We start from the raw sequence: 27,321 nt of genomic DNA, 5'->3' as shown, positions 1-27,321 counted from the left end.
TTACAGACATTAGTAGCATAGGATCTATTTAATGTTTGGGTACTTGCCAGGTACTTGTATCCTGAACTGGCCACTGTTGGAAACAGAATGTTCTGCTTGATGGATCCTCGATCTGACCCAGTATGGCAACTTCTTATGTTCTTAGGCGCAAGTAGAAGGAAGATGAAAACGTGATAAAAAGAAGAATGATGATGTATCACTTCATCTGTATCCCTCTTTCTAAAATCCTACCCATGTGACAATTTAATTTTAATGTATGGACAGATTGAAAAATATGATAATTATGGATGCTATTGTTTCTTAAATAAGACTTAGGATAATTTGTAACAAAAATGACTACCCTGTGTCAAGCAGGATACCTAGTAACCCTACATACTAGGGATGTGCATAGCTAAAATTTTCATTTTAGTTTGTCTCTTGTTTTTGGGTCATTTTTGGCACAAATTTTGTTTTGGAAGGTTTTTATTTTTTGTTATGTTATATTATTCATTTTAGAAATTAGTGTAAGTTATTTGTAAATAGAATGCACTTTTTTCTGAAATGAATAAAAACAAATCTTTTCAGAGTCATTTCCAATTCATTTTGGATTTAACTAACTAAACAAAAATGGCTATTTACAGTTTGGATTGCCATTTATTTTTAAATAAATGCACATCCCTATTAGACACAATGCTAGATGGTAAGCATTGTATAGCACAGTATAGCAAGTGTTGCTTAACTGTAACAGCTGTTCTCACAGGACAGCAGGATGTTAGTCCTCACATATGGGTGACATCACAGGATGGAGCCCAATCACGGACAACACTTTTGTCAAAATTTCTAGAACTTTGACTGGCACCTACCGGGCATGTCCAGGATGGCACTAACCCTGCAACCAGCAGGGGTCCCCCTTCAGTCTTGTTCAAAAGCTAAAGTAAGTGCCAAAAAATAAAATAAGAAATGTAATGAACCCAACACTGTGGGGTGGCGGGCGGGTTTCATGAGGACTAACATCCTGCTGTCCTGTGAAAATACCTGTTACAGGTAAGCAACACTTGCTTTCTCACAGGTCAAGCAGGATGGTATTCCTCACATATGGGTGAGTACCGAGCTGAGGATGGCCAAACATGCACCAAATGTACCCAAAGATGTGCAACAAGCACAATAACTGGGATGGAATTTGGTAGAGGGCATCCTGAACCCTAACGGGCAGGTGGAAGGGTGTTGATACATCAAGTTGCAAAAAGGTTGCACAAGACAGATTGGCCGAAGATGGAATCTTGTCTTCCAGCCTTGTCTAGACAATAATGGGCTGTAAAGGTATGGAGAGAATTCCAGGTAGCAGCCCTACAAATATCAGGAAGTGGCACCGAGCAAAGGTGCACTACAGAAGTTGCCATGGCCCTGACCGAGTGTGCTTTAACACGGTCTTGAAGTGGAATGCCTGCTTGCTGATAGCAAAAGGAAATGCAGTCCGCTAACCAGGAGGAGAGAGTCTGCTTACCCACAGGTTGACCCAATCTGATGGAAGCAAAGGAAACAAACAATTGAGTACTTTGCCTGTGGGCAGCTGTACTGTCTAGGTAGAATGCTAGAGCCCGATTGCAGTCAAGGGTATCCAGATCCTGTTCTCCTGGATTGGAATGGGGCCTGGGAAAGAAGGTGGGTAGTATAACGGATTGATTAATGTGAAACTCCGATACTACCTTAGGCAAGAACTTCGGGTGAGTGCGGAGTACTGCCTGGTCATGCAGAAATTTTGTGTAAGGCGGGTAGGTAACTAGAGCCTGTAACTCACTAACCCTGCGAGCTGATGTGATCGCTAAAAGAAAAATCACTTTCCATGTGAGATAGCGAAGATCACAGGATTGGAGAGGCTCGAATGGTGGTTTCATGATCTGACCCAAAACCAGGTTGAGGTCCCAAGAAGGGGCCAGAGGGTGCAGTGGAGGTTTGAAGTGGAGCAAGCCCTTTAGAAAACGTGTTACAAGGGATTGTATCTAAATTGGAACATCCCCGACACCTTTATGGAAGGCAGCTACTGCACTGACATGCATTCTGATGGAAGAAGTTTTGAGACCTGACTCTGACAAGTACCAGAGATAGTCTAAAAACTTTGTGGTAGAACAGGTAAAAGGATCTAGGGACAGTGAGGAACACCATGATTTAAACCTGTTCCATTTGTAAAGATAAGATTTTCTCGTGGAAGGTTTCCGTAAAGCAATCAGGACACGGGAAACTGGCTCTGAAAGGTTGAGAGGCTGCAGTATTAACCTTTCAACATCCAGGCAGTCACGGACAAGGCCTAAAGATTGGGGTGGCGTAGGCACCTGTTGTTCTGCGTAATCAGAAGTGTGTCCTTCCCCAGGGGAATATGCCTGCGAATGGAGAGGTCCTGAAAAATCGGAAACCACACTTGATGTGGCCAGTGAGGTGCTATCAGGATCATGCTTCCCTTGTCCTGACTTAACTTCACGAGAGTCTTCGAGAGAAGTGGAAGTGGAGGGAATGCATATAGGAGACCGGTTTCCCATGAGAGGGAGAATGCATCTCTTGACTATGAGTGCTGGCTGTGAGTGAGAGAGCAATAGTTCTCTACTTTGCGGTTTTGAGGTGACGCAAAGAGGTCTATGCGAGGGTAACCCCAACGTTGGAATATCGAATCCGCTACTGTGGGGTTGAGAGACCACTCAAGCAGTCGAAAGGTACGACTCAGCTTGTCTGCCAACACATTCTCCACTCCCGGCAAGTAGGTGGCCTTGAGGTACATCAAGTGGGAGAAGGACTCTGCCCATATCTGTGCAGCTTCCTGACACAGGAGGTGGGAGCATGTTCCTCCTTGTTTGTTGATGTACCACATGGCCACCTGGTTGTCCGTTTAAATCAGGATGACCTGGTTGGAGAGGTGATCCTGGTCTCCAGAGGAAGCCAAACACCAGATCAATTTCCTGGAGCTACGAGCAATCAGATATGCTCCCCAGCCGATGTTGGAGGCATCTGTTGTAAGGGTTATTTGAGGATCTGGAGCTTGAAAAGGAAGGCCTTGAAGGAGATTGGCCTGATTCTTCCACCAAGCTAGAGATAGATGAAGTGGGTTGGTTATGTGGACAACAGCTGATAGTGGTTGAGATGACTGAATCCACTCTGACCTTAGAGTCCACTGTAGGATCCTCATGGTGAGATGAGCCATGGGAGTGATGTGTACTGAGGACGCCATGTGTCCTAGCAGGACTAGAAAGTGGCGTGCAGTGGAGCGTTGTCGAGACTGCAGCTGATGGGCGAGAGAGGAGATGATGAGAGCTTGTTCTCGAGGAAGAAATGCCTTCACTTTGAAGGTGTCCAAGTCTGCTCCTATGAACAACAGGGTTTGCGTTGGGACCAAGCTGGACTTTGGATAATTGATGAGAAACCCTAGAGAGATCAGGGTGTGCAAGGTGAGATGTAGGGACATCAGAACAGCTTGCTGTGTGGGAGCCCTGATCAACCAATCATCGAGGTAGGGGTAGACTTGGACACCTTGAGTTCTGAGGAACGCTGCTACTACTACGAGGCACTTGGTGAAGACTCGTGGAGCAGAAGCTGGGCTGAATGGTAGCACTCGATATTGGTAGTGCTTTGGACCTACAAGGAATCACAGAAATTTGTGATGAGACGGAGCTATTGTGATGTGTGTGTGTAAGCATCCTGGAGGTCTAGAGAGCAGAGCCAGTCTCCCCTTTGTAGAAGGGGGAGGAGGGAATCCAAGGTCACCATCTTGAACTTTTCTCTTTGTAGGAACTTGTTTAAGGCCCGAAGATCTAGTATCGGGCGAACGCCACCTGACATTTTTGGGATTAGAAAATACCGAGAGTAGAATCCGAGGCCCTGTTGGGAGTAGGGCACTGGTTCTATTGCTCTGGACTGGAGGAGGAGGGAAATCTCCTGTTCCAGGAGCGGTGAATGGTCTGATGTTCCCCATGTCAGCCGAGGTGGGGAGTCCGGTGGAATGGCAAGAAAGTTGAGATGATAACCTTGAGTTATTATGGCGAGAACCCACTGGTCTGTGGTGACTGAGTGCCAGATATGGCTGAAGTGGCACAATCAGCCTCCCACTGGTACATGCCTTAGTGGAGTCTGAATGCTGCTCTCTAGAAAAAAGTCAAAAACCAAATGCTGGACCTGGTTGAGGAGTTGTTTGCAGCTTTTGCCTGCGAGGTTGCCTGGACTGGCCTTTCTGGTAAGGCTTAGTAGAGCGACCTTTGGATGGAAGAGGATAAGATTTCCTTTGACAGTAAAAGGATTTCTTGGGCTCCTTTCTGAATGTTTGCTTAGCAGGATATTCAGAAGGTATCAAGGAGAGTTGGCAAAGAGTCTTATGGTGATCCTTGAGTTGTGCCACTGCCTTTTGTATTTGCTCCCCAAAAAGATTATCTCCAGTGCAAGGCAAATCAGATAATCTATCCTGGAATTCAGGCCGTAGGTCTGATGACTTTAGCCAGGCCCACCGCCTTGCAGAAATGGCTGTTGCTGAAACCCTGGAAGCGGTGTCAAAAACATCATAGGCAGATCTTATCTCATGCTTGCCCGCTTCTAAACCCTTTTGAGCTAGGGTGTGTAATTGGTCTTGAGACTGTTGAGGTAGGGACTCAGCAAAGTCTTGTATTTGTTTAAAGAGGACCTTGTTGTACTGGGTCATATAAAGCTGATAAGAGGCGATGCGGGATATAAGCATTGCCCCTTGAAAGATACGGGGACCTATAGCATCCAGGAATTTTTGTTCCTTTCCTGGAGGATAGAAAGAATGAGGCTTGGATCTTCGGGCTTTCTTTTGGGCTAACTCAACAACCTCTGGCAGAGAACACTTCCTGCTTTCAGCAGGAGAGGGTGGCGATGGCAATTCATCAGTATCCTGGGATGAATCATCGGTCCAGGTATCATAGGGATCATCTCCAGCACCCCCAGTATCCTTGGAGGGATGAAAAGCTGGTATACCTGAATGTCCCAGGTGAGGCACCTAAGGCATCAATGGATGGGTCGGTGGCACCAATGGAAATAGAGATGCAATCGGTGAAACAGATGATCTAGGCATCAGAAGGACTCCTGATGGCGGAAGGAACGGTGTTTCTCCTTCTTAAGAACATAAGAACATAAGAAAATGCCATACTGGGTCAGACCAAGGGTCCATCAAGCCCAGCATCCTGTTTCCAACAGTGGCCAATCCAGGCCATAAGAACCTGGCAAGTACCCAAAAACTAAGTCTATTCCATGTAACCATTGCTAATGGCAGTGGCTATTCTCTAAGTGAACTTAATAGCAGGTAATGGACTTCTCCTCCAAGAACTTCTGTCAATGAAAGAGGAATCTGAGAGGAAGGCACCGGGTACATTGGTGTCATCGGATCCATTGGAGGAAAAGCAGCGATCAGCACTTCCATTCTCGTAATGGTGCTAGTGCTGCAGGAATGGGATCAGTTACCGGTTCAGGCATCGGTACCGGTATTGGCGTCGATGGAACCTTGAAGCCTTGCATCGCTCTGCCGATGGCCTCCTGAATCATCTGATCCAGTTCCTCCCGGAAACCTGGAGCATGGAGCCCCGATGCCGGAGGAGGAGGCGGAAACATAGCCGGAGGGACCACTGTTGGAGGTGGAATCGCGGTTCCTATCCTGTGATGTCACCCATATATGAGTACTACCATCCTGCTTGACCTGTGAGAAACTATGACTTGTTGTAGCCCACAGAATCTGGAAACTCTCCCGTACACTCAGTCTGGTCTATGGACCAAGAGTTACTCTGGCTTAAATCTGAAGTTCCCAGGTATGGTAATTAACTAAGATTTGACTCTAAGCAAGGCAGCTTTTGAGTAAAACCACAAAGGAGAAGTTATCACCGAAAAACTTGTTTGCCATCTAATTAGCATGATGCTATATTCTGACTCCTAAATCTCACTTGAGTAAGAAATTAATCAGTTTACATCAGATTCATGTCCAGTCATGGATAAATACTCGAGTTAGGAAAACCCTGTTAATGAAACAGGATGTACAGAATCCGTTCCCTTTTAGCCATGCAGATTAGAAAATACTCCTGACTGCAAGCTTCTGATGATGATTCAGAACTCAGTGGACATTTGGTATTTTTATAATTGGAAGATGTTCTGGTTTGAAAAGGACAGTCTTTGACTTTAGACTAAAAATACAAATGTTTATCATTTTCATCAGTTCACTGATTCTCCAAGTTGGGTAACTGGATGGCTCAGTGGAGTTAAAGACTGAAAAAGCACAGAATATGAACCTTCTCAGCTCTAGCTTTGTCCTGTGAAAAAAACATCTAAGGCACATTGGCAATGCAAATATAAGGAAGCTGCAGTGCCATTAGCCATGTTGCCTGGTCAGTGAAGGACTTTAGTTTAGACTAAAGTGCTATCAAGCTGGAGACTAAAGATTCCTGAACTTTAATGGAGCAGTTTTCAAAACAGCCAACCCCGGTGCTAAGTCCACAGGTACTTTGAACCCATGGACTTGGAACATATTTGCAAAGGGAAAGTGGAAAGACATTTTCCCTTTGAAAATCGCCCATGGGTACAACTGGACCATGGAATTTTAAATGGGCTAAATCTGACAGGGCAATCACATACCTACATTGGCAATGCCTCCCCTCAACCTAGTTCAAAAGTACACTCATACTGTGGAACCCCACATGTGCTTTTAGCAAAGCTAAGGCAGGCAATTTTCAGACAGCCCTTTTTTCCTGGGTAAAATCAGTACTTGGCCAAGTAAATGGCTTTTGAAAATCACCTCTACAAATCGATATCAACAAGTTTGAGAACGTTCATGCTTTTTCCCCATAAATGTATTTTACAATGACTTGCATATTCTACTCGACTCTTGCACAGCTCACAACAGAAATAAACACCAAAAGAAAAACAATAGAAAATAAAAGCTTACTTGAGGATACAAAGAAGTATAGAGAAGGGAAAAAAAGATAGATATATATATGCAAAAAAAAAAAAAGCATATAGCATCCTCTCTCTCAATTTGTAAATAGTCATTCACTAGTTTCTGGTCTAAGTAGATTATATGCTATTTAACAACATCACACAATTGAGTAAATACATCATATCTCATTTTAAAATGTGTGCCCCATCAGGCATGTCACCCTTTCCAGTTCAACAAGTTAGCAAAGCTGAAATGCTCCAGATGAATGTTGGCATTAAAATATAAAACTATACACTATGCAAAAGAAAAAGAAATAGTTCTTTTCCTAGGAGGGCTCAGTGGTTCAGGCAATGGCACTGTGGTGTAGCAGAAGTGCATCTGAATTTGCTGGACACTGGGGCCAGCAAGCCCTGTGTGCACCTTAGAGGCAAACATTCTCATAGGTGGAAGGTGAGGATGAACGGTTACCACTACATTGGCCCTTGCCAGCCATGCTGGTGAGGGTTCCCGGGAGTCACCAGGTCTTGCTGAATGATGTGCAGAGTATAGCTTTGGTCGATCGTTTTGATCCGGAGCGTGGTCGCTAAATGCTGTAAAGAAATAAAATGAGGGACACAGAAAGAAAAAAAAATCCTCTATGGTTCTGCACCTTTTTTTCCAGATGACGCTTTACCCAAGTGCAGCTTCTCAGGTAGTCAAAGTGTAAAAGTGCACAACTCCCTGGTAAGCTCTGCAGCGGCAAGAAGAAATGTTGAAGAACAAGTTCTCATGCCAAGCACTAAATCATGGGGGAAAAAATTCTGTTTTAAATGAAAAAGTATTTTCTTTCTTTGAGAATGCATAGCAATAAATCTCAATGTTGGGTACCTTCATAGAATATTTCAAGCTGAACTTCCTGAACCAGAGAAGTTGAAATGTCTCTATAAATTTTAGATCAGTTGGATATTTGCTTTTCACAGTTCTGAATGAAATTTGTGGTCATTTTTTTTTGTCTCTTCAGGGAAGTTATATCATTCCACTACTAGAATCTGTACTGCATGACAAAACTCAGTTTGAAAATCCAGAAGAGTTTTATCCCCAGCACTTCCTAGACTCTGAAGGAAAATTCCTAAAGAAAGAAGCTTTTATGCCTTTTTCAGCAGGTAATTTTTGTGTTTCATGTTGTTGGAAAAACTTTTCCTTCATATCTCCTCTCTAGGTATTTTGCTATTTGCAAAAGTTACCATTACAGAAATATTTCTCTCATATATCCAAATCTAAGTATGGCGAAAGCAAGGAGCCTCTGATTTCTCAAAAAAAAAAAATTTGTTTTTAAAACTTGTACCAAAAGGACTTATCAGCTGTATGGGGCTTATGCAATAAACTTTAGTATGCATGTTAAGGTCCTCTTATGCATGCTAAAAATACCATGCAAAGCAGGAATGCCTTACCATGTATGTTACATGGGTCCTCTAAGATGTTAGAGTGAGTACACAAAATATGTGTGCACGCACACACAAAACTGAAGGAACATGAACATCATATGGAAATAAGAATTTAGTATGTGCTTGGTAAATATCAAGGTATGCTCGCCCTCTATGCTAACTATACACTATTTAATACTTTCTAAGACCTGGTATTAACTTATTAATGTGAACATGTTACTTAGGGCAAGCTAAATAGTATGAGCATGCTAAACTAAGCATGCTTGTGAGAGGGCTCAGCTAACTGGAAGCAAAGAGCCTGAAAAATGAGGCCATGGACTGGAGATGACCCTGGACTGGACTGGAGATGACCCTGGCCATGGACTGGAGATGTACTCATAGACCCTTGGGGATGAATACATTTGACTGCACATATCTTTGCCAAAATGCAACTAACATATACTTTTTGCACAAATTCTTACACAAACACACACATTCATATTATATATATATGTCTTCTCAAACAAAATAGTGATCTCACATAGGCTCTTCAAGCACTGTTCCACATCTCACAATGTACAAGGCACAGATGTTTCATAGTAGTATGGAAACATACAAGTGGCAATATATTGGCAAGATTCTCAGCATCACTGCTATCATTGATGTGGTTTGTCTAGCATCTGAGAACTGCTGGAATTTAAACATCTGTCAATAATTCTCTTTTTTGTGGGGGACCCAACCCTATCACCTGGTTAGTAACAAAATCAAACTCAAAGGAGCTACACATGTAAATATAACATTTTATGTAGCAATTTTCAAAAGCCCATTTATGTGCTTAAAGTGTGCTTACATGCATACAATCTATTGACAATTCAATAGCAGATATTGTAGCAATTTTCAAAAGCCCACTTACACATGTAATATTCATTTAAATGTGTAAGCATGTACATTATTTTGAAAATTATCTTTTTGCTTCACTCAAGTTATTTTTTAATGTGCCTGTTAAATTTTTATGAGCTTATGCTAAAATCGGTTTTGCATGAAGATTATTCCAAAGGCCCTTATATAATATATTCCCTATATTACAATTTCTGCTTGATTTATCCTAGGAATCTTGACAGTATTCTTGGGGGATAGAAATGGTGTATGAACAAAACATATCCAGAATAAAATCTGAAATACACTTGATTTCCTGGGCCCCTTTTCTTTTGCCCAGTGTCCCCTCATTTTGTTATAGATCTTGGAACACAACGTGATAACCCTTTTTTAATACTGTTATCTCTGATCACCTGGGGCTAAATTAGTTCTTCGATAAGGGGTATGGGGTAGATTTTAAAAGGGTTACGTGTGCTGGGCCTATTTTAAAAAGGCCCGGCGACAAACGTAAAGCCCCGGGAAGCGTGTAAGTCCCGGGGCTTGCAAAAAGGTGTGGGGCAGGGCATGGGTGGTCCGGGGGCAGGGTCAGGCTCCTGGCACAGTGGCCATATTTACCGCTGTGCCGGGGATCACACGCCGGCAGTTGGCAGGCGCAAAAGGTAAAACAAAAACTTTGGGGGGGGGTTAGAGTAGGGCTGGGAGGGGGAAAGGTTAGGGGAAGGGGGGGGAAGGTCAGGTTAGGGGGAAGGCAGCGCGGCTCGGCACACACAAGGTGCACAATTGTGCACCCCCTTGCATGTGCCGACCCCTGATTTTATAACTTGCGCGTGCAAGTTATAAAATCGGGTGTACATGTGCGCGCGCCGGGTAGCGCGCACACATGTACGCCACGCGCATGTTATAAAATCTACCCCATATTTTTAAAGGTGGACGTGCCAATTTTATAACATGCGCGTGCCAACGCACACGTTATAAAATCCAGGGGCCGCGCGTGCAGGGGGGCCTAATTTTAGAAAATTACACGCGGCGACTCATGAATTGGTTACCAATGTTTTGACTTTTGCAAGACCAGCCTGCCTGACTATATTGTTATAATAAACTTTCATCATTTTTGTTAAGGCAGTTTCTGTCTGTAGATGCTCTTCATTTTGCCAAACACAACCTCAGCTTAGTGATCTTATCTCTTAGTGTGTTTTCTGTCCTCTACTTGGTTGTTGGTTTAAGACATTTTGCCAGCTATTTCCATTGTTTAGCAGTAAAATATTGAGGTGGAACCATAGTAACTTCCAATGTGATTATTAGTGCTGTGTATTACTGACTCTAATGATTGAGTGAGAGTTAAGCAATGCACAGGACCTAGAAAAAAATGACAGTGCACACACCCACAACCAAACAGCAAATAGGCAAATTGCTTTAAAAAAATAAACTTGAAAGTAATGGCAATATTCCTTTGTTAAAGAATTGTGAAGTATCAGCTGGTATTACTAAAACTGATTCTTATCTAACTTATTTTGACAGGAGCTATCAACCAACCAATGTTCATTTCCACTCTATGCCCTGCCCAAGCTCCACCCACTCTGTGGTGATGGCTCCTCCTAAGCTCTCCCCTTCCATCTTAACTATGCCCCACCCAACTCCTCTAGCTCAATAGAAATGGCCCCTAACCATGCCCCCCATGGCCATTTTTTTGTCTAGGTCATCAGAAATGGACTCATCCCATCGCATCCAAGCAATGCAAACATGAGTAGAAAAAAAAATTAGGCACTCCCTGAAGAGCAACTATAAAGCAGATTCAAGTCTATAACTCTTTCCCCTCCTCCCTTTTCCTGTCTTAGCAGTCAGAGAAGAGTTGCAACTTCACGCAGTTTCACTGACATCCCCCTCCTCTTATCTCTGCCTAGAATTCAGCTTGTGGCATGACATTTTATCAATCCCCTGTCTTTTGTCCTGCTAGCAAGCAGACAGAATGAGAAATGGGGACGTTTTAAAGGAGCAGTTGTCAAGGGCTTTTTGAAAAATGTTATTTTCACAAAAATCCAATCAGTTTTGAACATTTTCTCAATGTTGTCAAGTCACGAGAGAGACTATATGGTAGAAATAGTGGCCATTTTGAAATGAGATCACATCTGGGTCACAGACAAATGCATATTGGGTATTTCCCTTGGTACCTCTCCTTCTCAGCAACCACTCCCCTTCCCTTTCCTGCTGTTCTCTCAGAAAAGCAGTTTTAAGGCTGAAAAATCCTCTCAAAAATGATCAAACTAAGCTAAAAATTCCTTCAATTTTAAATATTATAATAACTTTGGCACTCCATATGTGGATGGTGAACAAGTACCAGGAAACTTTGCAGATGGACCTTGAAAAAAGAAGTTGTATAAGGGAATACATGCAGTTGGTACAAGCAACAGAGAAGCATCTGAAAGATAGTCTTGCTGATCAACAGTCGAGTTTTACAGAGGTTACTAGCTTTTAATCTATCGCTTGATCAGAAGTGTGCAGACCACTACTTGTTGATTAAAACAGGTTAGCTGTGGACTGAAATCTATTTTACCAGGGCTTTCCTCAGTAAGGTAAACATTATTGTAATCAACCACAGAAAGAACACCTTGTTTGGCTATCTGTGAAAATAAACACTGTATCGATCTGTTGTATGTTGAAGGAATACCAGTATATTGTGGAATTATTATTAGTATTTTTTTTAAGAGACAGAAAGGCAAGCCTACTACAATTGTAAACTATGTAGCAAAAAAGAGATACAAAAAGGCAAGGAATTAGGAAAACAAAATTGAATACAAATAAATATATGGAAAATTAGATAAAACAATCAATAAAATAAAATAATTTTATCACAAATACACAAACTATATAAAAACCACTAAAAACAAACCCAAAATATGGCCATGTTTCAGTCAGATGCCTGCATCAGGAGTACAAACAATGGAGATGATTTTTAAAAGCCTGACCACTGCATCACTTGAGGGATTTGCGAATAAGTTGGGCTCGCATGCGCGCCGAGCAGATTTTAAAAGCCACCATAATACACGCATCTCTCCCACACTGTGCACATGTTGAAAGTTTTCAAAAAGGGGCAGACTATGGGCGTGGTCTGGGTGGGGCATAGGTGGTTTGGGGGCGGGTAACTGAGATGTGCACAGAATTCCTTACACGTCCTGGCGTGCACAGAGGCCACCTGCCGCGTGACTTTACTTCTGCTATGGATGCCGTGTAAGTTAAAATTTAAACAAAACTAGGCAGATCTGCGGGATTTTTAAGGTCGAGGCTAACTGGGGGGAGTGAAGGCTATCAAACCGGGGGGGGGGGGGGGCCGAGGGCCCACCTCTTAAATGGCCAAACTGGGGATGAAATGGTAGAACTGGAAATGATGTTAGCATGCGCCCCTTTTGAAATACCGATTTATGTGTAGAAGCGGGATTTGGCGCACATTTGCATGTGGCCAGGCTATTTTATAACATGCGCGCATGTTATAAAATAGCTGCGTACCTGGGTGCAGGCCGATGTATGTGTACAAATGTGCATACATGCTCCGGTTTGAAAGTTACCCTCCCTGTGCAAAGCACAAACCAGACATCATAAGAACATAAGATTTGCCATACTGGGTCAGACCAAGGGTCCATTTTTAAAAATTCATAAAAAAAACCTAATATACAATAAAAATAAAATTCATCCTGTGTCAAAAAATATTATATAGCACTGACTGTGTATACAATTTTTTTTAAATCGCTTACATAAGAACAATGGCAAAAAACACGTGTAAACATGAATCCAAACTTTATAAATATGGAGAAAAAAGAAAATTGACTCATGACATGTGGGGCCAATTTTGGAACACACATTAAAAATTGTATTATAAAAATGTAAAATAACAATTGAGCCAGAAGTAAACAAACATATAGAGATCAATATTCAAAACTAAACATTTAAATAGCTAACTTGGAGTTAGATGCCTAACTTGCCATTTAGATGGATAATTTGTGCGTTATCCATTTAAATGGCTTTGAATGGATAACGCACAGCCTCACACTAATATGTTAGAGGCAGTGGTGTTCTGATATCTGAAAAAGAGGCACAAGGGCCCCATCTACTGGACACTTGTGTGAACTTAAAAAAAAAAAAAAAAGAATCTTAATGTTGAAAATGCTATATCTGTACATATACAGAAACTTAAAACATGGAGGGGTAAAAGGAGGAAGGAAGGAAGAAAAAAGAAGAGGAGATGAGGCAAGGAGAAGGAAGGAGAAGATAGAGGAAAGAATGAGAAGGAAAAAAGGGAAGTGGAAGTAGAAGGAGGACGGACAGTTTTTTCACTTTCCCTTATTATATGGTCAAACAATAAATTTAACCAAACACTTTAAACTCCAGGAACAGAAATAAAAATAGATTTGTATAATAACAATATCATTATTGGCACAGTGCCTTTCAATTAAAGCAATCTTGTGCTACTCGGAAAAAGGAACTCAACATTAAAACTACATAGAAACCGTATATAGTATAGTAATGAAGGCTGTTATCACCTTGTTCTGTCTTGCGCCACCCTGCCCAGTTCCTTGTCTGTTTCACAGTCCTTACCCTTGTCCCTGGATCAGCTTGTTCATTATATCCACTCCCTAGCCTGTATCCAGTGCCCAGTCTGAGCCTGTATCCACACCCCAGCCTGAATCTGTATCCAGTCCTATCCCATGCCCAGTATCCAGTCCTCAGTTCCAGCCTGTCTCTGCTACACCATCCAGCCTGTACCTGACCTCAGTTCCTGCTTGTGCCTGCCCAGCCTCCCCTGCCTCATCCAGCCTGACTTATGGCCCCCAAAACCGAAGAGCTCATCCTGTGGTGAAAGGGCTGGATAGGCAGAAGATAACCCAAGCCTTGCCCTGCCCTACTCCTGTGAGGGTGCACCCGGAGACCAGCCGGCACCAACATGACATTTTCTCTATATATAAAACATACAATTTGCAAAAATATTAATGAAACCTCATGCACCTATTTTTTACTTTTACAGTATTACATGCTTTTTCTCTCAGTTAAAAAAACAACAAACTTGTAAATACACAAAAACAAGAAAATTCAAAAATATTAATAACCCACAGAACCAAATCTCTATTTTACTTTTACATGTAGCTGAAGCAGTTTAATCAGCCTCATTCATCCCATTTTTGAATTTTTTTTTTTATATTTTGCAATGTAGAACATTTCTTTGGGGTATATGTTAATTTTCTTTTGGCATGCCACCTTTTTTAATTTCTTCTTATGTGGGCTGTGGCTATGACCTTTTATACAATTATGTTTCTTGTTTTCTGTTTTCTTATAAGGGGCTGGATGATTGGGTCTATTATTTTGAGCCTGTTTTATTTTTTTTTTTTAAGACATTTTTATACCGGCATTTTGTATTCAATCATACGAGTTTACAATAAAAACAGCTATGTAAATACAAACAAAATAAAAACATACAAAAGATTTTAAATGCAAAAATAAAACAATCAATATAGAATATGTGTTAGGTAAACATTATCAAGCAAATTTTCAAAGAGCTGCACACGTAAAAAGCAGGGGTTACATGCATGGCTGGGCCTTGCACGCTCATTTTAGAACAGGCCCGGCCACGCGCATTATCCCCGTTACACACAGAAGTGCCAGGCCCTGAAAAAGGGACGGGCGTGGTCTGGGCAGGGCAGGGCAGGACGTAGGCCGACTGAGTCAGCGGCCAGTAGCCGCTATCTCGAGGAAGCACTCACCAGCAGCCAGCTGTCGCATGGAAAATACTTCTGCTCTGGAGGAAGTAGTAAAATAAAAAAATTTGGGGGTAGCTAGGTAGGGGTAAGGGGTCAGGGTGAGAGGGGAAAGGGAAGGAAGGTTAGGCAAGGGGGAAGGGAAGTTCCCTCCCAGTCCACTCATTAATTGGAGCAGATTCTGAGGGAAATGGAAAAAAGGCCTCTGCCATCACCGCACGTAATTTGAAAATTCCCCCCCTGCGTGCGCAGCTGTTAAAATCTGGCACGCATGTGTGTGCGGACACTGGATTTTATAACATACGAGCACTGGCATGCAAATGTTATAAAATCGGCATGACCATGTGTGCACGCCGGGAACCGAACGCTGCTTTTAAAATCAACCCCTATGACGGTAATGTTATAACAGGCCGCATACATTTTTGGGCTATTATATACCAAAGTTACACCAGTTTTCAAAGCAATCCAATGTGTGTAAGAAGTGTGCACAAAGGGCCGGATTTTTAAAAGGTTACGTGTGCCAGGCCTATTTTAAAAAGGCCCGGTGACGCGCGTAAAGCCCCAGGACACTCGTAAGTCCCGGGCCTTGCAAAAAAAAGGGTGGTCCAGGGCAGTACGGGGGTGGGGCCAGGGGCCTCCGCACGGCCGCTGGGCCGGGGATTGCGTGCTGGCAGTTGGCCAGCGCACGCAACTTACTTCAGCCCCTGGGCTGAAGTCAGTTTTAAAACAAGAAAGAAAACAAGAAAAAGGTAGGGGGGCAGGGCAGGGGAGGTAGGGGAGTAGGAAAGTTCCCTCCGAGGCCATTCCAATTTCGGAGCAGCCTGGGAGGGAACAGGGGAAGGCAGTGTGGCTCGGCACGTCCAAGTTGCACAGTTGTGCACCCCCTTGCGCGTGCCAACCCCTGATTTTATAATTTGCGCATGCCTACGCGCACAAGTTATAAAATCGGGCATATGTGTGCGCGTGCCGGGTAGCACGCGCACATGTACGCCCACGCGCAACCTTTTAAAATCTACCCCAAAGCATGTATTCTGTGCATAAAATCCTGACTATAAGTCCTGGCACTGGAACTCCAGCTTCACTCATACATTAGCCTTGAAAAATTTATTCCACCTTGGACTAGAAGTTAAGTTTCCAGCACTAACAAAAAAAAAAAATAAGATAAGCCAGTGCACCTCTCTGCATTGGGGAGTAATAGCTAATGCCATCATTAGAATGGGATTTGAATGAGAGGGTGCTAACCTGTACAAATGCTGAGGTAGATCTTCAAACGATACGCGAGCGCGTACTTTTGTTCGCTGGATTTTATAAGATACGCGCGTAGCCGCGCATCTCTTATAAAATCCGTGGTCGGCGCGCGCAAGGCTGCGCAAAATCAGCAGCCTGTGCACACCGAGCCGCGCAGCCTGCCTCTGTTCCCTCTGAGGCTGCTCCGATTTCGGAGCGGCCTCGGAGGGAACTTTCCTTCGCCGTGCCCCCACCTTCCCCCTACCTAACCCACCCCCCCGGCCCCATCTAAACCCCCCCCCCCCCTGCCTTTGTCGACAAAGTTACGCCTGCTTTCAGCAGGCGTAACTTTGCGCACGCCGGCCGGCAGCCCCGCTCCGTCCTCCGGTCCCGGGGGCTGGTCCGGAGGCCTCGACCACACCCCCGGGCCGGCGGCAGGCCCCCGAAATGCTGCGTCGTTTCGGGAACGCCCCCTCCCGCCCCTTTTCGAAAGCCCCGGGACTTACGCACGTCCCGGGGCTGTACGCACGCCGGCGCGCAGGCCTTTTAAAATCCGCCCCCTAATGCCCACATTTTGTGTGCACAAAACTCCTTGTTGCATAAGCAGTAAAGTTAACGCACAAAAATTGTGCACACAACAGCAAGTTAAACTGTACGCTCTGCCAAAGGCACCTTAAGAACATTAGGACGTAAGAAATTGCCATACTGGGTCAGACCAAGGGACTATCAAGCCCAGCATCCTGTTTCCAACAGAGGCCAATCCAGGTTACAAGTACTTGGCAAGTACTAAAACACTAAGCAGAGCCCATGCTACTGATGCCAGTAATAGCAGTGGCTATTCCCTAAGTCAACTTGATTAATAGCAGTCAATATACTTCTCCTCCAAGAACTTATGCAAAGCTTTTTTTAAACCCAGCTACACTAACTGCCCTAAACACATTCTCTGGCAACAAATTCCAGAGCTTAATTTGCATTGGGTTAAAACATTTTCTCTGATTAGTTTTAAATGTGCTACTTTCTAACTTCATGAAGTGCCTCCTAGTCCTTCTATTATCAGAAAGATTAAATAATTGATTCAAATTTACTAGTTATAGACTTCTCATTATTTCATAGAGCTGTCCCTTCTCCAAGCTGAACAGCCCTAACCTCTTTAGCCTTTCCTTATAGGGGAGCCATTACATCCCCTTTATCATTTTCATTGCCCTTCTCTGTACCTTCTCTAGTGCAACTAAATCTTTTTTTAGATGAGTCGACCAGAATTGTACACAGTACTCATGGTGTGGTCTCACCATGGAGCGATACAGAGGCATTAAGACATTTTCAATTTTATTCACCATTCCCTTCCTAATCATTTTTAATATTCTAATGCTTTTTTGACTGCCTCAGCACACTAAGCTGACAATTTCAATGTATTATCTACTATGATGCCTAGATCTTTTTCCTCAATGATAGATCCTAATATGGAACCTAACATCGCGTAACTAAAGCATGGGTTATTTTTCCCTATATGCATCACTTTGCACTTATCCACATTAAATTTCATCTGCCATTTGGATGCTCTTCCAGTCTCGCAAAGTCCTCCTGCAATTTATCACAATCAGCTTATCATGTAAATACTTTGAATAATTTTGTATCATCTCAAAATTTGATGACATCACTGGTTGTATTCCGTTCCAGATCATTTATAAATATATTGAAAAGCATGGGTCCTATTACAGATCCATGAGGCACTCCACGGTTTACCTTTTTCCACTGAGAAAATTGACCATTTAGTCCTACTCTCTGTTTCCTGTCTTTTAACCAGTTTGTAATCCAAGAAAGGACATCGCCTCCTATCCCATGACATTTTAGTTTTCTTAGAAGCCTTTCACAAGGGACTTTGTCAAATGCCTTCTGAAAATCCAAATACACTAAGGGGTACATTTTAAAAAACAGCACGCACATGTACTTTTGTTCGCGCAACCGGCGCGAACAAAAGTACATCGGATTTTAAAAGATACGCGCGTATCTTTTAAAATCCGGGGTCGGCGCACGCAAGGCTGCGCAAAAATCGGCAGCCTGCACGCGCCGAGCCACGCAGCCTGCCTCCGTTCCCTCCAAGGCTGCTCCGAAATCAGAGCGGCCTCGGAGGGAACTTTTTTTTTTTGTCGTCCCCCCCACACCTTTTTCCCTCCCTTCCCTTATCTAACCCACCCCCCCCCCCCCCAGCCCTACCTAAATCCCCCCCTACCTTGTTCGATGGCGTTACGCGTGCCGGCTGGCCAGGCCCCGACACAGGCTGCTGTGTCGGGGCACTCAACCGTGCCCCCGGACCGCCCCGGACCGCAGACACGCCCCCGGACCGCCCATTTTAGCAAGTCCCGGGACTTACGCGCGTCCCAGGGCTTTGCGCGTGCCGGTGCTCAAGTGCCCTGCGCGCATAAATCCGGAAGGATTTATGCACGCAGGGCTTTTAAAATCTACCCCTAAATCTACTTGTTCATCTTTATCCACTTGTTTATTAATCCCTTCAAAAAAATCAAGCAGATTTGTAAGGCAAGACTTCCCTTGGGTAAATCCATGCTGACTATGTTCCATTAAACTATGTCTTTCTACATGCTCTGTAATTTTGATCTTTAGAATAGTTTCCACTATTTTTCCCAGCACTGAAGTCAGGTTCACTGGTCTATAGTTTCATGGAGCCCTTTTTAAATATTAGGGTTACATTGGCCACCCTCCAGCCTTTAGGTACAATGGATGATTTATTGATAGGTTACAAATGTTAATTAATAGATCTGGAATTTTATTTTTTAGTTCCTTCAGAACCATGGGGTGCATACAATCCAGTCCAGATGACTCGCTACTCTTGTTTGTCAATCTGGCCTACTACATCTTCTAGGTTCACAGTGATTTGATTCAGTTCATCTGACTCATCACCCTTGAAAACCATCTCCAGAACTGGTATCTCCCAGACATCCTCATTAGTAAACACAGAAGCAAAGAATTAATTTAGTCTTTCTGCAATGGTCTTATCTTCCCTAGGAGCCTCTTTAACCCCCTTGGTCATCTAGCGGTCCAACAGACTCCCTTGCAGGTTTCCTGCTTCGGATATATTTTTAAAAGTTATTATGAGTTTTTGCCTCTAGAGCCAACTTCATTTCAAATTCTCTCTTAGTCTGTCTTATCAATGTTTTACACTTAAATTCACATTACTTGTACTTTCTCCTATTTTCTTCAGATGGATTCTTCTTCCAGTTTTTTAAGGATTTTTTGGCTAAAATAGTCTCTTTCACCTTACCTTTAACCATGCTGGTAATCATTTTGCCTTCTTTCCACCTTTCTTTAGGCATGGAATACATCTGGACTGCACTTCTAAGATGGTATTTTTAAACAATGTCCACGCTTGTTGTACACTTAGGGGCGGATTTTAAGAGCCCTGCTCGCCGGTGAGCCTATTTTACATAGGCCTACCGGCGCGCGCAGAGCCCCGGGACTCGCGTAAGTCCCGGGGTTTTCTGAGGGGAGCGTGTTGGGGCGGGCCCGAACCGCGCAGCGTTTTCGGGGCGTGTCGGGAGCGTTCCGGGGGCGGGCCCAGGGGCGTGGCTACGGCCCGGGGTGGTCTGGGGGCGTGGTCGCGCCCTCCGGACCCACCCCCAGGTTGCGTCCCGACGCGCTAGCGGCCCGCTGGCGCGTGGGGATTTACGTCTCCCTGAGGGAGACGTAAATCCCCCGACAAAGGTAAGGGGGGGTTTAGACAGGGCCGGGCGGGTGGGTTAGGTAGGGGAAGGGAGGGGAAGGGGAGGGGAGGGCAAAAGAAAGTTCCCTCCGAGGCCGCTCCGATTTCGGAGCGGCCTCGGAGGGAACGGGGGTAGGCTGCGTGGCTCGGCGCACGCCGGCTATACAGAATTGATAGCCTTGCGCGCGCCGATCCAGGATTTTAGCGGCTACGCGCGTATCTACTAAAATCCTGCGTACTTTTGCTTGCGCCTGATGCGCCAGCAAAAGTACGCCAAATCGCGTGGTTTGAAAATCTACCCCTTAACATTTGCAGTTGCACCTTTCAGTTTTTTTCTATTTTCTTCTTTTTATCACAGTTTTCCTTTAGAAAGTTTAGTGTTAGAGTTGTAGATTTACATATTGTCCCCTTCCAGTCATTAGTTCAAATTTTATCATGTTATGATCACTATTGTCAAGTGGCCCCACTACTGTTACCTCTCTCATCAAATTCTGCATTCCACTTAGAATTAGATCTAAAATAGCTCCCTCTCTCGTCAGTTCCTGAACCAATTGCTCCATGAAGCAGTCATTTATTCCATCCAGGAACTTTACATCTCTAGCATGTTCTGATGTTACATTTACCCAGTCACTATTGGGGTAACTGAAATCTCCCAATTAAACCATGTCTTTCTACATGCTCTGTGATTTTGATCTTTAGGGAGGAGGAATAGCCTAGTGGTTAGATCAGTCTCCTATGAACCAGGAGACCAGGGTTTGAGTCCTGCTGTCACTCCTTGTGACCTTGGGCAAGTCACTTTACCCTCCATTGCCTCAGGTACAAACTTAGATTGTAAGCTCTCTGGGGATAGAAAAATACCTACAGTACCTGAATGTAAACTGGTGTGATATCTCAATTGAGATCGAATGTCGGTATATAAAAATAATAAATAAAAATATATATTCTACTGTGCATTTAGTGTCTTGTATGATCTTTATCCTGTTGGACTCTATGCCCTCCCGGACATAAAGCGCCACATCCCCACCAAGTTGATCCTCCCTATCATTGCAATATCAGTTGTACCTTGATAGGTTACTATCCCATTGGTTATCCTCCTTCCATCAAGTTTCTGAGATGCCATTTATGTTTATCTCATCATTCACTACTATACACTCTCTCGCATTTTTCTTCTTAGACTTCTGGCATTGGCATACAGACATTTCAAAGTGTCATTTTTGTTTGTATAAACGAGCTGCTTATCAGTTGATAGGCATAATTTGGAATCCTTAAGCTCAGGTGATCTTTACTTATTGGCACATGGACTACTCTTGCTTTTATTGGAACCTCTCTATTGGGATGCCCTAACTCTCCTGTTTCATTAGTATCCTTCGAAGATACCTTCCTCCGAACCATGCACTGCTGAGTGACTGTCGGCTTTCCCCCTTATTCTAGTTTAAAAGTTGCTCTATCTCCTTGTTAAAAGTTAGCGCTAGCAGGCTGGTTCCACTCTGGTTAAGGTGGAGCCCATCCTTCTGGAAAAGTCTCCCTCTTCTCTCCAAAAGGTTGTCCAGTTCCTTACAAAACTGTATACCTCTTCACAGCACCATCGTCTCATCCATGCATTAAGACTCCAGAGCTCTTATTGCTTCTGGGGACCTACACGTTAAACAGGGAGCATTTCAGAGAATGCCATCCTGGATGTTCTGGATTTCAGCTTTCTACCTAAAATCCTAAATTTGGCTTCCAGAACCTCCCTCCCACAGTTTCCTATGTTGTTGGTGCCCCCACGTACCACGACAGCTGGTTTCTCCCCATCACTGTCTAAAATCCTATTTAGGTGATGCATAAGGTCTGCCACCTTTGCACCAGGCAGGCAAGTTACCAGGCAGACCTCGAGTGCAGCAGCCACCCAACTATCTTTATTTCTAATAATCTAATCACCAACTATGACAGCCAACCTATTCCTTCCCTCCTGTGCAGTAGCCCTGGGAGACTCGACCTCTGTGCGAGAGGACAATGCATCATCTTGAGAGCAGGTCCTTTCTACAGGATCACTTCCTGTCACACCAGGGTTATGTTTTCCAACCAGGAGACCTTTCTGATCCAAGGCAGCACCGGGGCTGCCAGACTGGATTTGGGACTTGGCTACTATGTCCTGAAGGTCTCATCAATGTACCTCTCTGTCTGCTTCAGCTCCTCCAGGTCTACCACACTAGCATCCAGAGATCGGACTCATTTTTGGAAAGCCAGGAGCTCTTTGCACCGGGTGCACACATACAACCTCTCACCAGTGAGTAAAAAATTATATATGTGACACTCACTGCAAAAGACTGGAAAGCTCCCCTCTTGCTGCTAGACTGCTGCCTTCATCTTAATTTTGTTGAGTTCCTAGTTAAGTTTAGGTTAATATGGGAGTTGTAATGTAGACAATTAGATTCCTTTAAATTTATATGTGTATTCGCTAATTAATCTGGTAGTGACCTTCAAGGGCTGGTGCAATAATACGATTTAGAAAAGAGCCTGATTGATTTTTAATGAGAAAGTGTCTCTTGCCTATAAATCAAGGGATGAGCTAGGGACAGGTGGGAGGGAAAGACAGACACTAGAATTAACTCCCTCTGGTTTACTTATCTCAGAGACACACAAACTCTATATGACCTCTCTCCAAACTTTAAGTCATCAGTTCTTGTGACAGCAGCAAAAGAAGAGGAAGAAGAGTGGGAGATCAAGATTCAAATATGCTTCATACACATACACTTGAGTGTAAGAAAATAGGAGAGGGGGCTTTTAGGAAAGAGAGAGTGTAGCAGGGGATGCCTGTCCTGCCTGCAACAGGGAAATTACCCAGAATGTATGAGTCTGATGTCACATGACCTCATTTCAACATGGCCACTGTTTGACCCATACAGTCTCTCTTATGAGTTGAAAACATTCAGAATGTATGCAAAACTGAATGGATTTTCAAAAAGCTCTTACTTAATATGCCTCCTGGCACTTTGACAACCACTCCCTTCAACCTTCCTTATTTCTTATTCTGTTTGTCCATCAGCAGGACAAAGGAAAGGAGATAGGTAGGAGTTGATAGGGAAGTAATGGAAAATCATCCAGTAGCAAATGGCCCTTTTTAAGCAAAGGTTTAGGAAAAGGTGGCAACTGTTCAGTTGATTAGCTATTTGAGGGAGCAGAATGTCCTGGATGAGTGTCAATCGGACTTCAGGTCCGGCTATAGTACGGAATCTGTTCTGATAGCACTGATTGATTTGATTGGTGATAAGTTAAATAGAGGAAATGTGGTGGTTTAGTTTTATTAGATCTTACCAGTGTTTTTGATTTGGTAGATCACCAGATCTATCAAATAAGGAGCTAAGTTTGTCCTATATGGTCCTAGACTGGGTTGCATCCTTTTTGTGGGAGAGATTAGTGGAAGTTCATGTAAGGGAGAAGAGAGCGGAGGCCTACAATTTAGAATGTGGAGTACCTCAAGGCTCCCCTCTGTCTCTGTTGCTTTTTAATATCTTCTTGCAACCATTGGGGACTTTGATTCGTAATTTGGGTTTTGAAGGATATATCTATGTGGATGATGTCCAGACAGTATGGGGCAGATTTTCAAAGGCTACGGGCGTAACATACATGCATAACCCGAGAAAATCTACTCCTGCCCGCGCTGAGCCTATTTTGCATAGGCTCGGCGGCGTGTGCAAGCCCCGGGACGCGTGAATGTCCCGGGGCTTGCAAAAAGGGGCGGTCTGGGGGCGTGGCCGGGGGCTGGCGGCGGTCCAGGGGCGGGGTCGAGTGCTCTGGCACAGTGGCCTGTGCCGGGGCATGGCGCGCCGGCTCGGGCAGGCGTAACTTTTTCAAAGGTGGGGTGGGGGGGGGGGGGCGGAGAAAAAGTTCCTTCCAAGGCCACTCCGATTTCACAGCGGCCTTGGAGGGAACAGGGAAAGCCATCGGGACTCCCCTTGGGCTCGGCGCGCTCAAGGTGCACGTGTGCACACCCTTGCGCGCGCTGACCCCGGATTTTATAACATGCGCACGGCAGCGCGCACATGTTATAAAATCAGGCGTAGATTTGTTCGCGCCGGTTGCCTAAACAAATCTACGCCCGCGCATACGTTTTAAAAGCTGGCCCTATGCTCTTTAGGTAAGGACTCCTTAATGAATCTGGGTAAGGTTAAAAATGGTTTACAGCTTCTAGGGATTTGGTTTTGGAAGAACAAATTAAAATTGAATGAGGAGAAAATGGAGTGGATGGTTTTCTCGAAAGGGGTCCAGAGCGGGGTTTGTGGTTAAAGGTGGGGAAGAAAGCGTGTGATAATAGTCATGAAATGTGGAATCTGGGGATAATCTATGATGATTGGTCTTTCACACCACATATTTCTTTGATGGTGAGGATGATTTTTTTTTTTTTATTATAAGGAACAAAGTGGGCACGGAGGTGTTTTGAACAATAGCTCAGCCACTACTCATGCCACTTTTTGATTTTTGTAATAAGATATTAATAGGTGTGATAGGGAAGAACTTATGACTTCAGGTGTTGCAAAATATGGCAACCAGATTGCTTTTTGGCTGCACTAGACATCTCAGTGCCAGGACTTTGTTGAGGGCATTACACTGGTTACCAGTGAGGGAGAGAATAGTATTTAAGACGGCGACCTTAGGGGTGAATTTTAAAAGCCCTACGCGATGCAAATCTGAAAGATACGCACATGACTGGGATGCGCACTCAGGCCACATGAATTTTAAAAGGCCCACAGCCACTCGCATATCTTCCAGTATGCTCATTGGAAAGGATTTTACAAAAAGGAGCGGGGCAGGAGCAGGATTTGGGCATGGCGTGGGTGGGGCAGTACCATTATGTCCAAGTTGCGCATAAGCGTGTGCCGGGATCCAACCACCATGCAAGTTGCTGCTGCTATGGACTGTGGATAAACAGTAAAATAAAAAATATCTAGGGTAGTCAGCGGGGTTTTAGGGGTCAGGGCTAGTAGGGTAAAAGGGAGGCAGGTTTGGTAGGGGGTTTAGAAAATCCGCTCCTTTACAAGGGCGAACTGGGAGTAAACAGGGAAATAGGCCTTAATACATCACCGCACGCATCTACTAAAATCCCCCCACTTTCGCACGTGGGTTGTGGATTTTATAATATTCTCGCATGTTATAAAATCGGCACATCCATGTGCACGAGCCGGCAAACGCGTGCATATGTGCATCAACGCGCGACTCTTAAAAATCTACCTTTTAATGTATAAGGCTTACCATGGTAAGGGAGCAGATTATTTGGCAAGGAGGGTGCAGAGATATATGTCCACAGTCAGCTGTTGTGTTCTTCAGGGGAACCACTCTTTATAATTCCAGGGCCTAAGCAGGTAAGAAAAGAGGGTTTCAGGAAAAGGACATTCTCAGTGGTGGGGCCTGAATGCTGGAATTCTTTTCCAGTAGCCATTAGATTGGAGACAAATTATTTGGGTTTTATTTATAAAAAAAAAAAAAAAAGGTGAAATTGTGGCTGTACTCATGTTTAAATGAGTTTTAATTTAGTTTTAATTCCTGCTGTTTGTATTTTCATTGTATTTTTTATTGTTGTACATCGCCTTGGTCAGCTTGGCGTTAGTGCAGTATAAAAGTCATAATTAATAAATAAATAAATAAATAAATAAATAGTTTGAAATTCTATACCACAAGCTGAATTTCAGGAAAAGAGAAGGGGAGGGAGGATGTAGGGCCTGGGCTGTCAGCAAAACTCTCTCTGTGAAGTTGCCAGTCTTCTGATTGCTAAGGCAGGAAGGAAAGAAAGCACGATTTGACGTACATACAGTATCTGCTTTAGGTTTGCTTTTAGTGAGACATTAAGGGGGAGAGGGGAAAAAAAAAAGGAAAGAATGGGTGATGTTTTCTGCGTGAGCTTGGCTATACTGAAGGGGGGGGGGGGGAGAAGGACAGGGCCATTTCTGATAAAGAGACAAAAGACGGCCCATGGTGACATAGTTAGGACCCTTTCTAGTGATGTAGAAGGGCATGGCAGAAGCTATCCCCATTCATTGTTATGGACTAGATGGGTCTTAGGTGGGAGTGGGCAGAGCTTAGACTTGAAATGAATGCCAATTGGCCGACACCACTTGTCAAAATGAGTTTGATAAGAATCCTATACCTTATGCTGTTTGATTCTTTTCAACTTAGATTAATACACATAACTGCTTGTAACTTTTTTTTTTTTTTTTTTTTTTTTTAAAGGTCGAAGAATCTGCCTTGGTGAAACACTTGCCAAAATGGAGCTCTTTCTCTTTTTTACAAGCTTGCTTCAGGAGTTCACTTTCTGCCCTCCTCCAGGGGTAACTCACGTGGACCTAACCCCTCAAGTTGGATTCACGACATGTCCAAAGCCATATATGATCTGTGCTATGCAACGTTGATGAACCACCATTTACAAACCAGAAGTCTTCAAATATTGACTGCATGATGCATTTAACTTAATGCACGTCCAAAAAAATAATCATGTCTGATTTCTAACATTTGGATTACTTGTTATAACTCATTTTTATATCATTGTAATAATAGAAAACAATAGAAATTAAAGAAAAAAAATCAACTGCTATCGAGAAAACCAAACTACAAGATTAGTATTTTAGTTTGAATGTACTAGTATTTACAATGGGGTAAATTACTATATTGTTCAGACAAGTAATACATTGGGCACTACATAAATCAGTAGGTTGATTTAAAACTTTCATTTTTAAGGTTTATACAAAAATTACATAAAAACACCTTAAAAATAAAAGCATATAATAAAACAAAATACAAAATAATTTCTATGAAAATTTTGGCTTTGTGTTTTGGATAGCTTTATAAAGAAGCAGTTAAACCAAATAATTTATTTGGTTTAACAATATTCTATCAATAATGTCTTACAATTATTTCCCTTGTACCAAACCACTTGCAAGAGCGAAAAAAATACCATGTTTATGTATAACCAATCACTTTAAAGCCTGGTACAATTCTATAGAGGTTAAAAATGATAATACATAATATGTAAGAGGAGAACATCATGTTAGGCTCCATGTCAAACTTTCATTTTCAGTGATAATCCAGGTGATCCTTTATTTTTTTAAATTTTCTATTTAGTTGCAATTAAAAGCCATGAAGAACATGCAGCCTTTTTGTCAACTGATACTTGGAAAAACAAATTATCCCATCATAACATGTTTATATAAAGAGAGCTAAGATACTTATCTTGACTTCACTGGGATATCGTTCTTGTCAACAAATCCAAAAAATAACAGACGCTAGACCGCATTTTGATTTCCTTCTTCATTAGGAATATGCATACATCTGCTGCTTCTCCTCAAACCAAACCTCTACACTTGTGCCACAGCATCTCAGAAGCAACATGTGTAATATATAGGCCAACTAGATCTACAAATAGACCAATCATTAGGATATTATGCATACTTCTACATGAAGCTGTCAAAATCAATTGACAGCTTACATACACAG

General features: G+C 43.3%; 1 protein-coding gene across 1 annotated transcript in view; it reads left to right on the top strand.

Moving 5' to 3' along the window:
- LOC115088120 (cytochrome P450 2K4-like) overlaps positions 1 to 26,926 on the top strand; it is a 97,663-nt gene extending 70,737 nt beyond the window's left edge. The window contains exons 8-9 of the mRNA XM_029596093.1: positions 7,893 to 8,034; positions 26,062 to 26,926. Coding sequence (XP_029451953.1) covers positions 7,893 to 8,034; positions 26,062 to 26,240 — 321 coding nt within the window. The 3' untranslated portion in view covers positions 26,241 to 26,926. The remainder of the gene's footprint in view (positions 1 to 7,892; positions 8,035 to 26,061) is intronic.
- Positions 26,927 to 27,321: the final 395 nt, after the last annotated feature.

Source organism: Rhinatrema bivittatum, chromosome 3, assembly GCF_901001135.1.
Source record: "Rhinatrema bivittatum chromosome 3, aRhiBiv1.1, whole genome shotgun sequence".
Taxonomy (NCBI): domain Eukaryota; kingdom Metazoa; phylum Chordata; class Amphibia; order Gymnophiona; family Rhinatrematidae; genus Rhinatrema; species Rhinatrema bivittatum.
The sequence above is the reverse complement of the archived record's forward strand: the minus strand, read 5'-3'. Positions and strand labels throughout refer to the sequence as shown.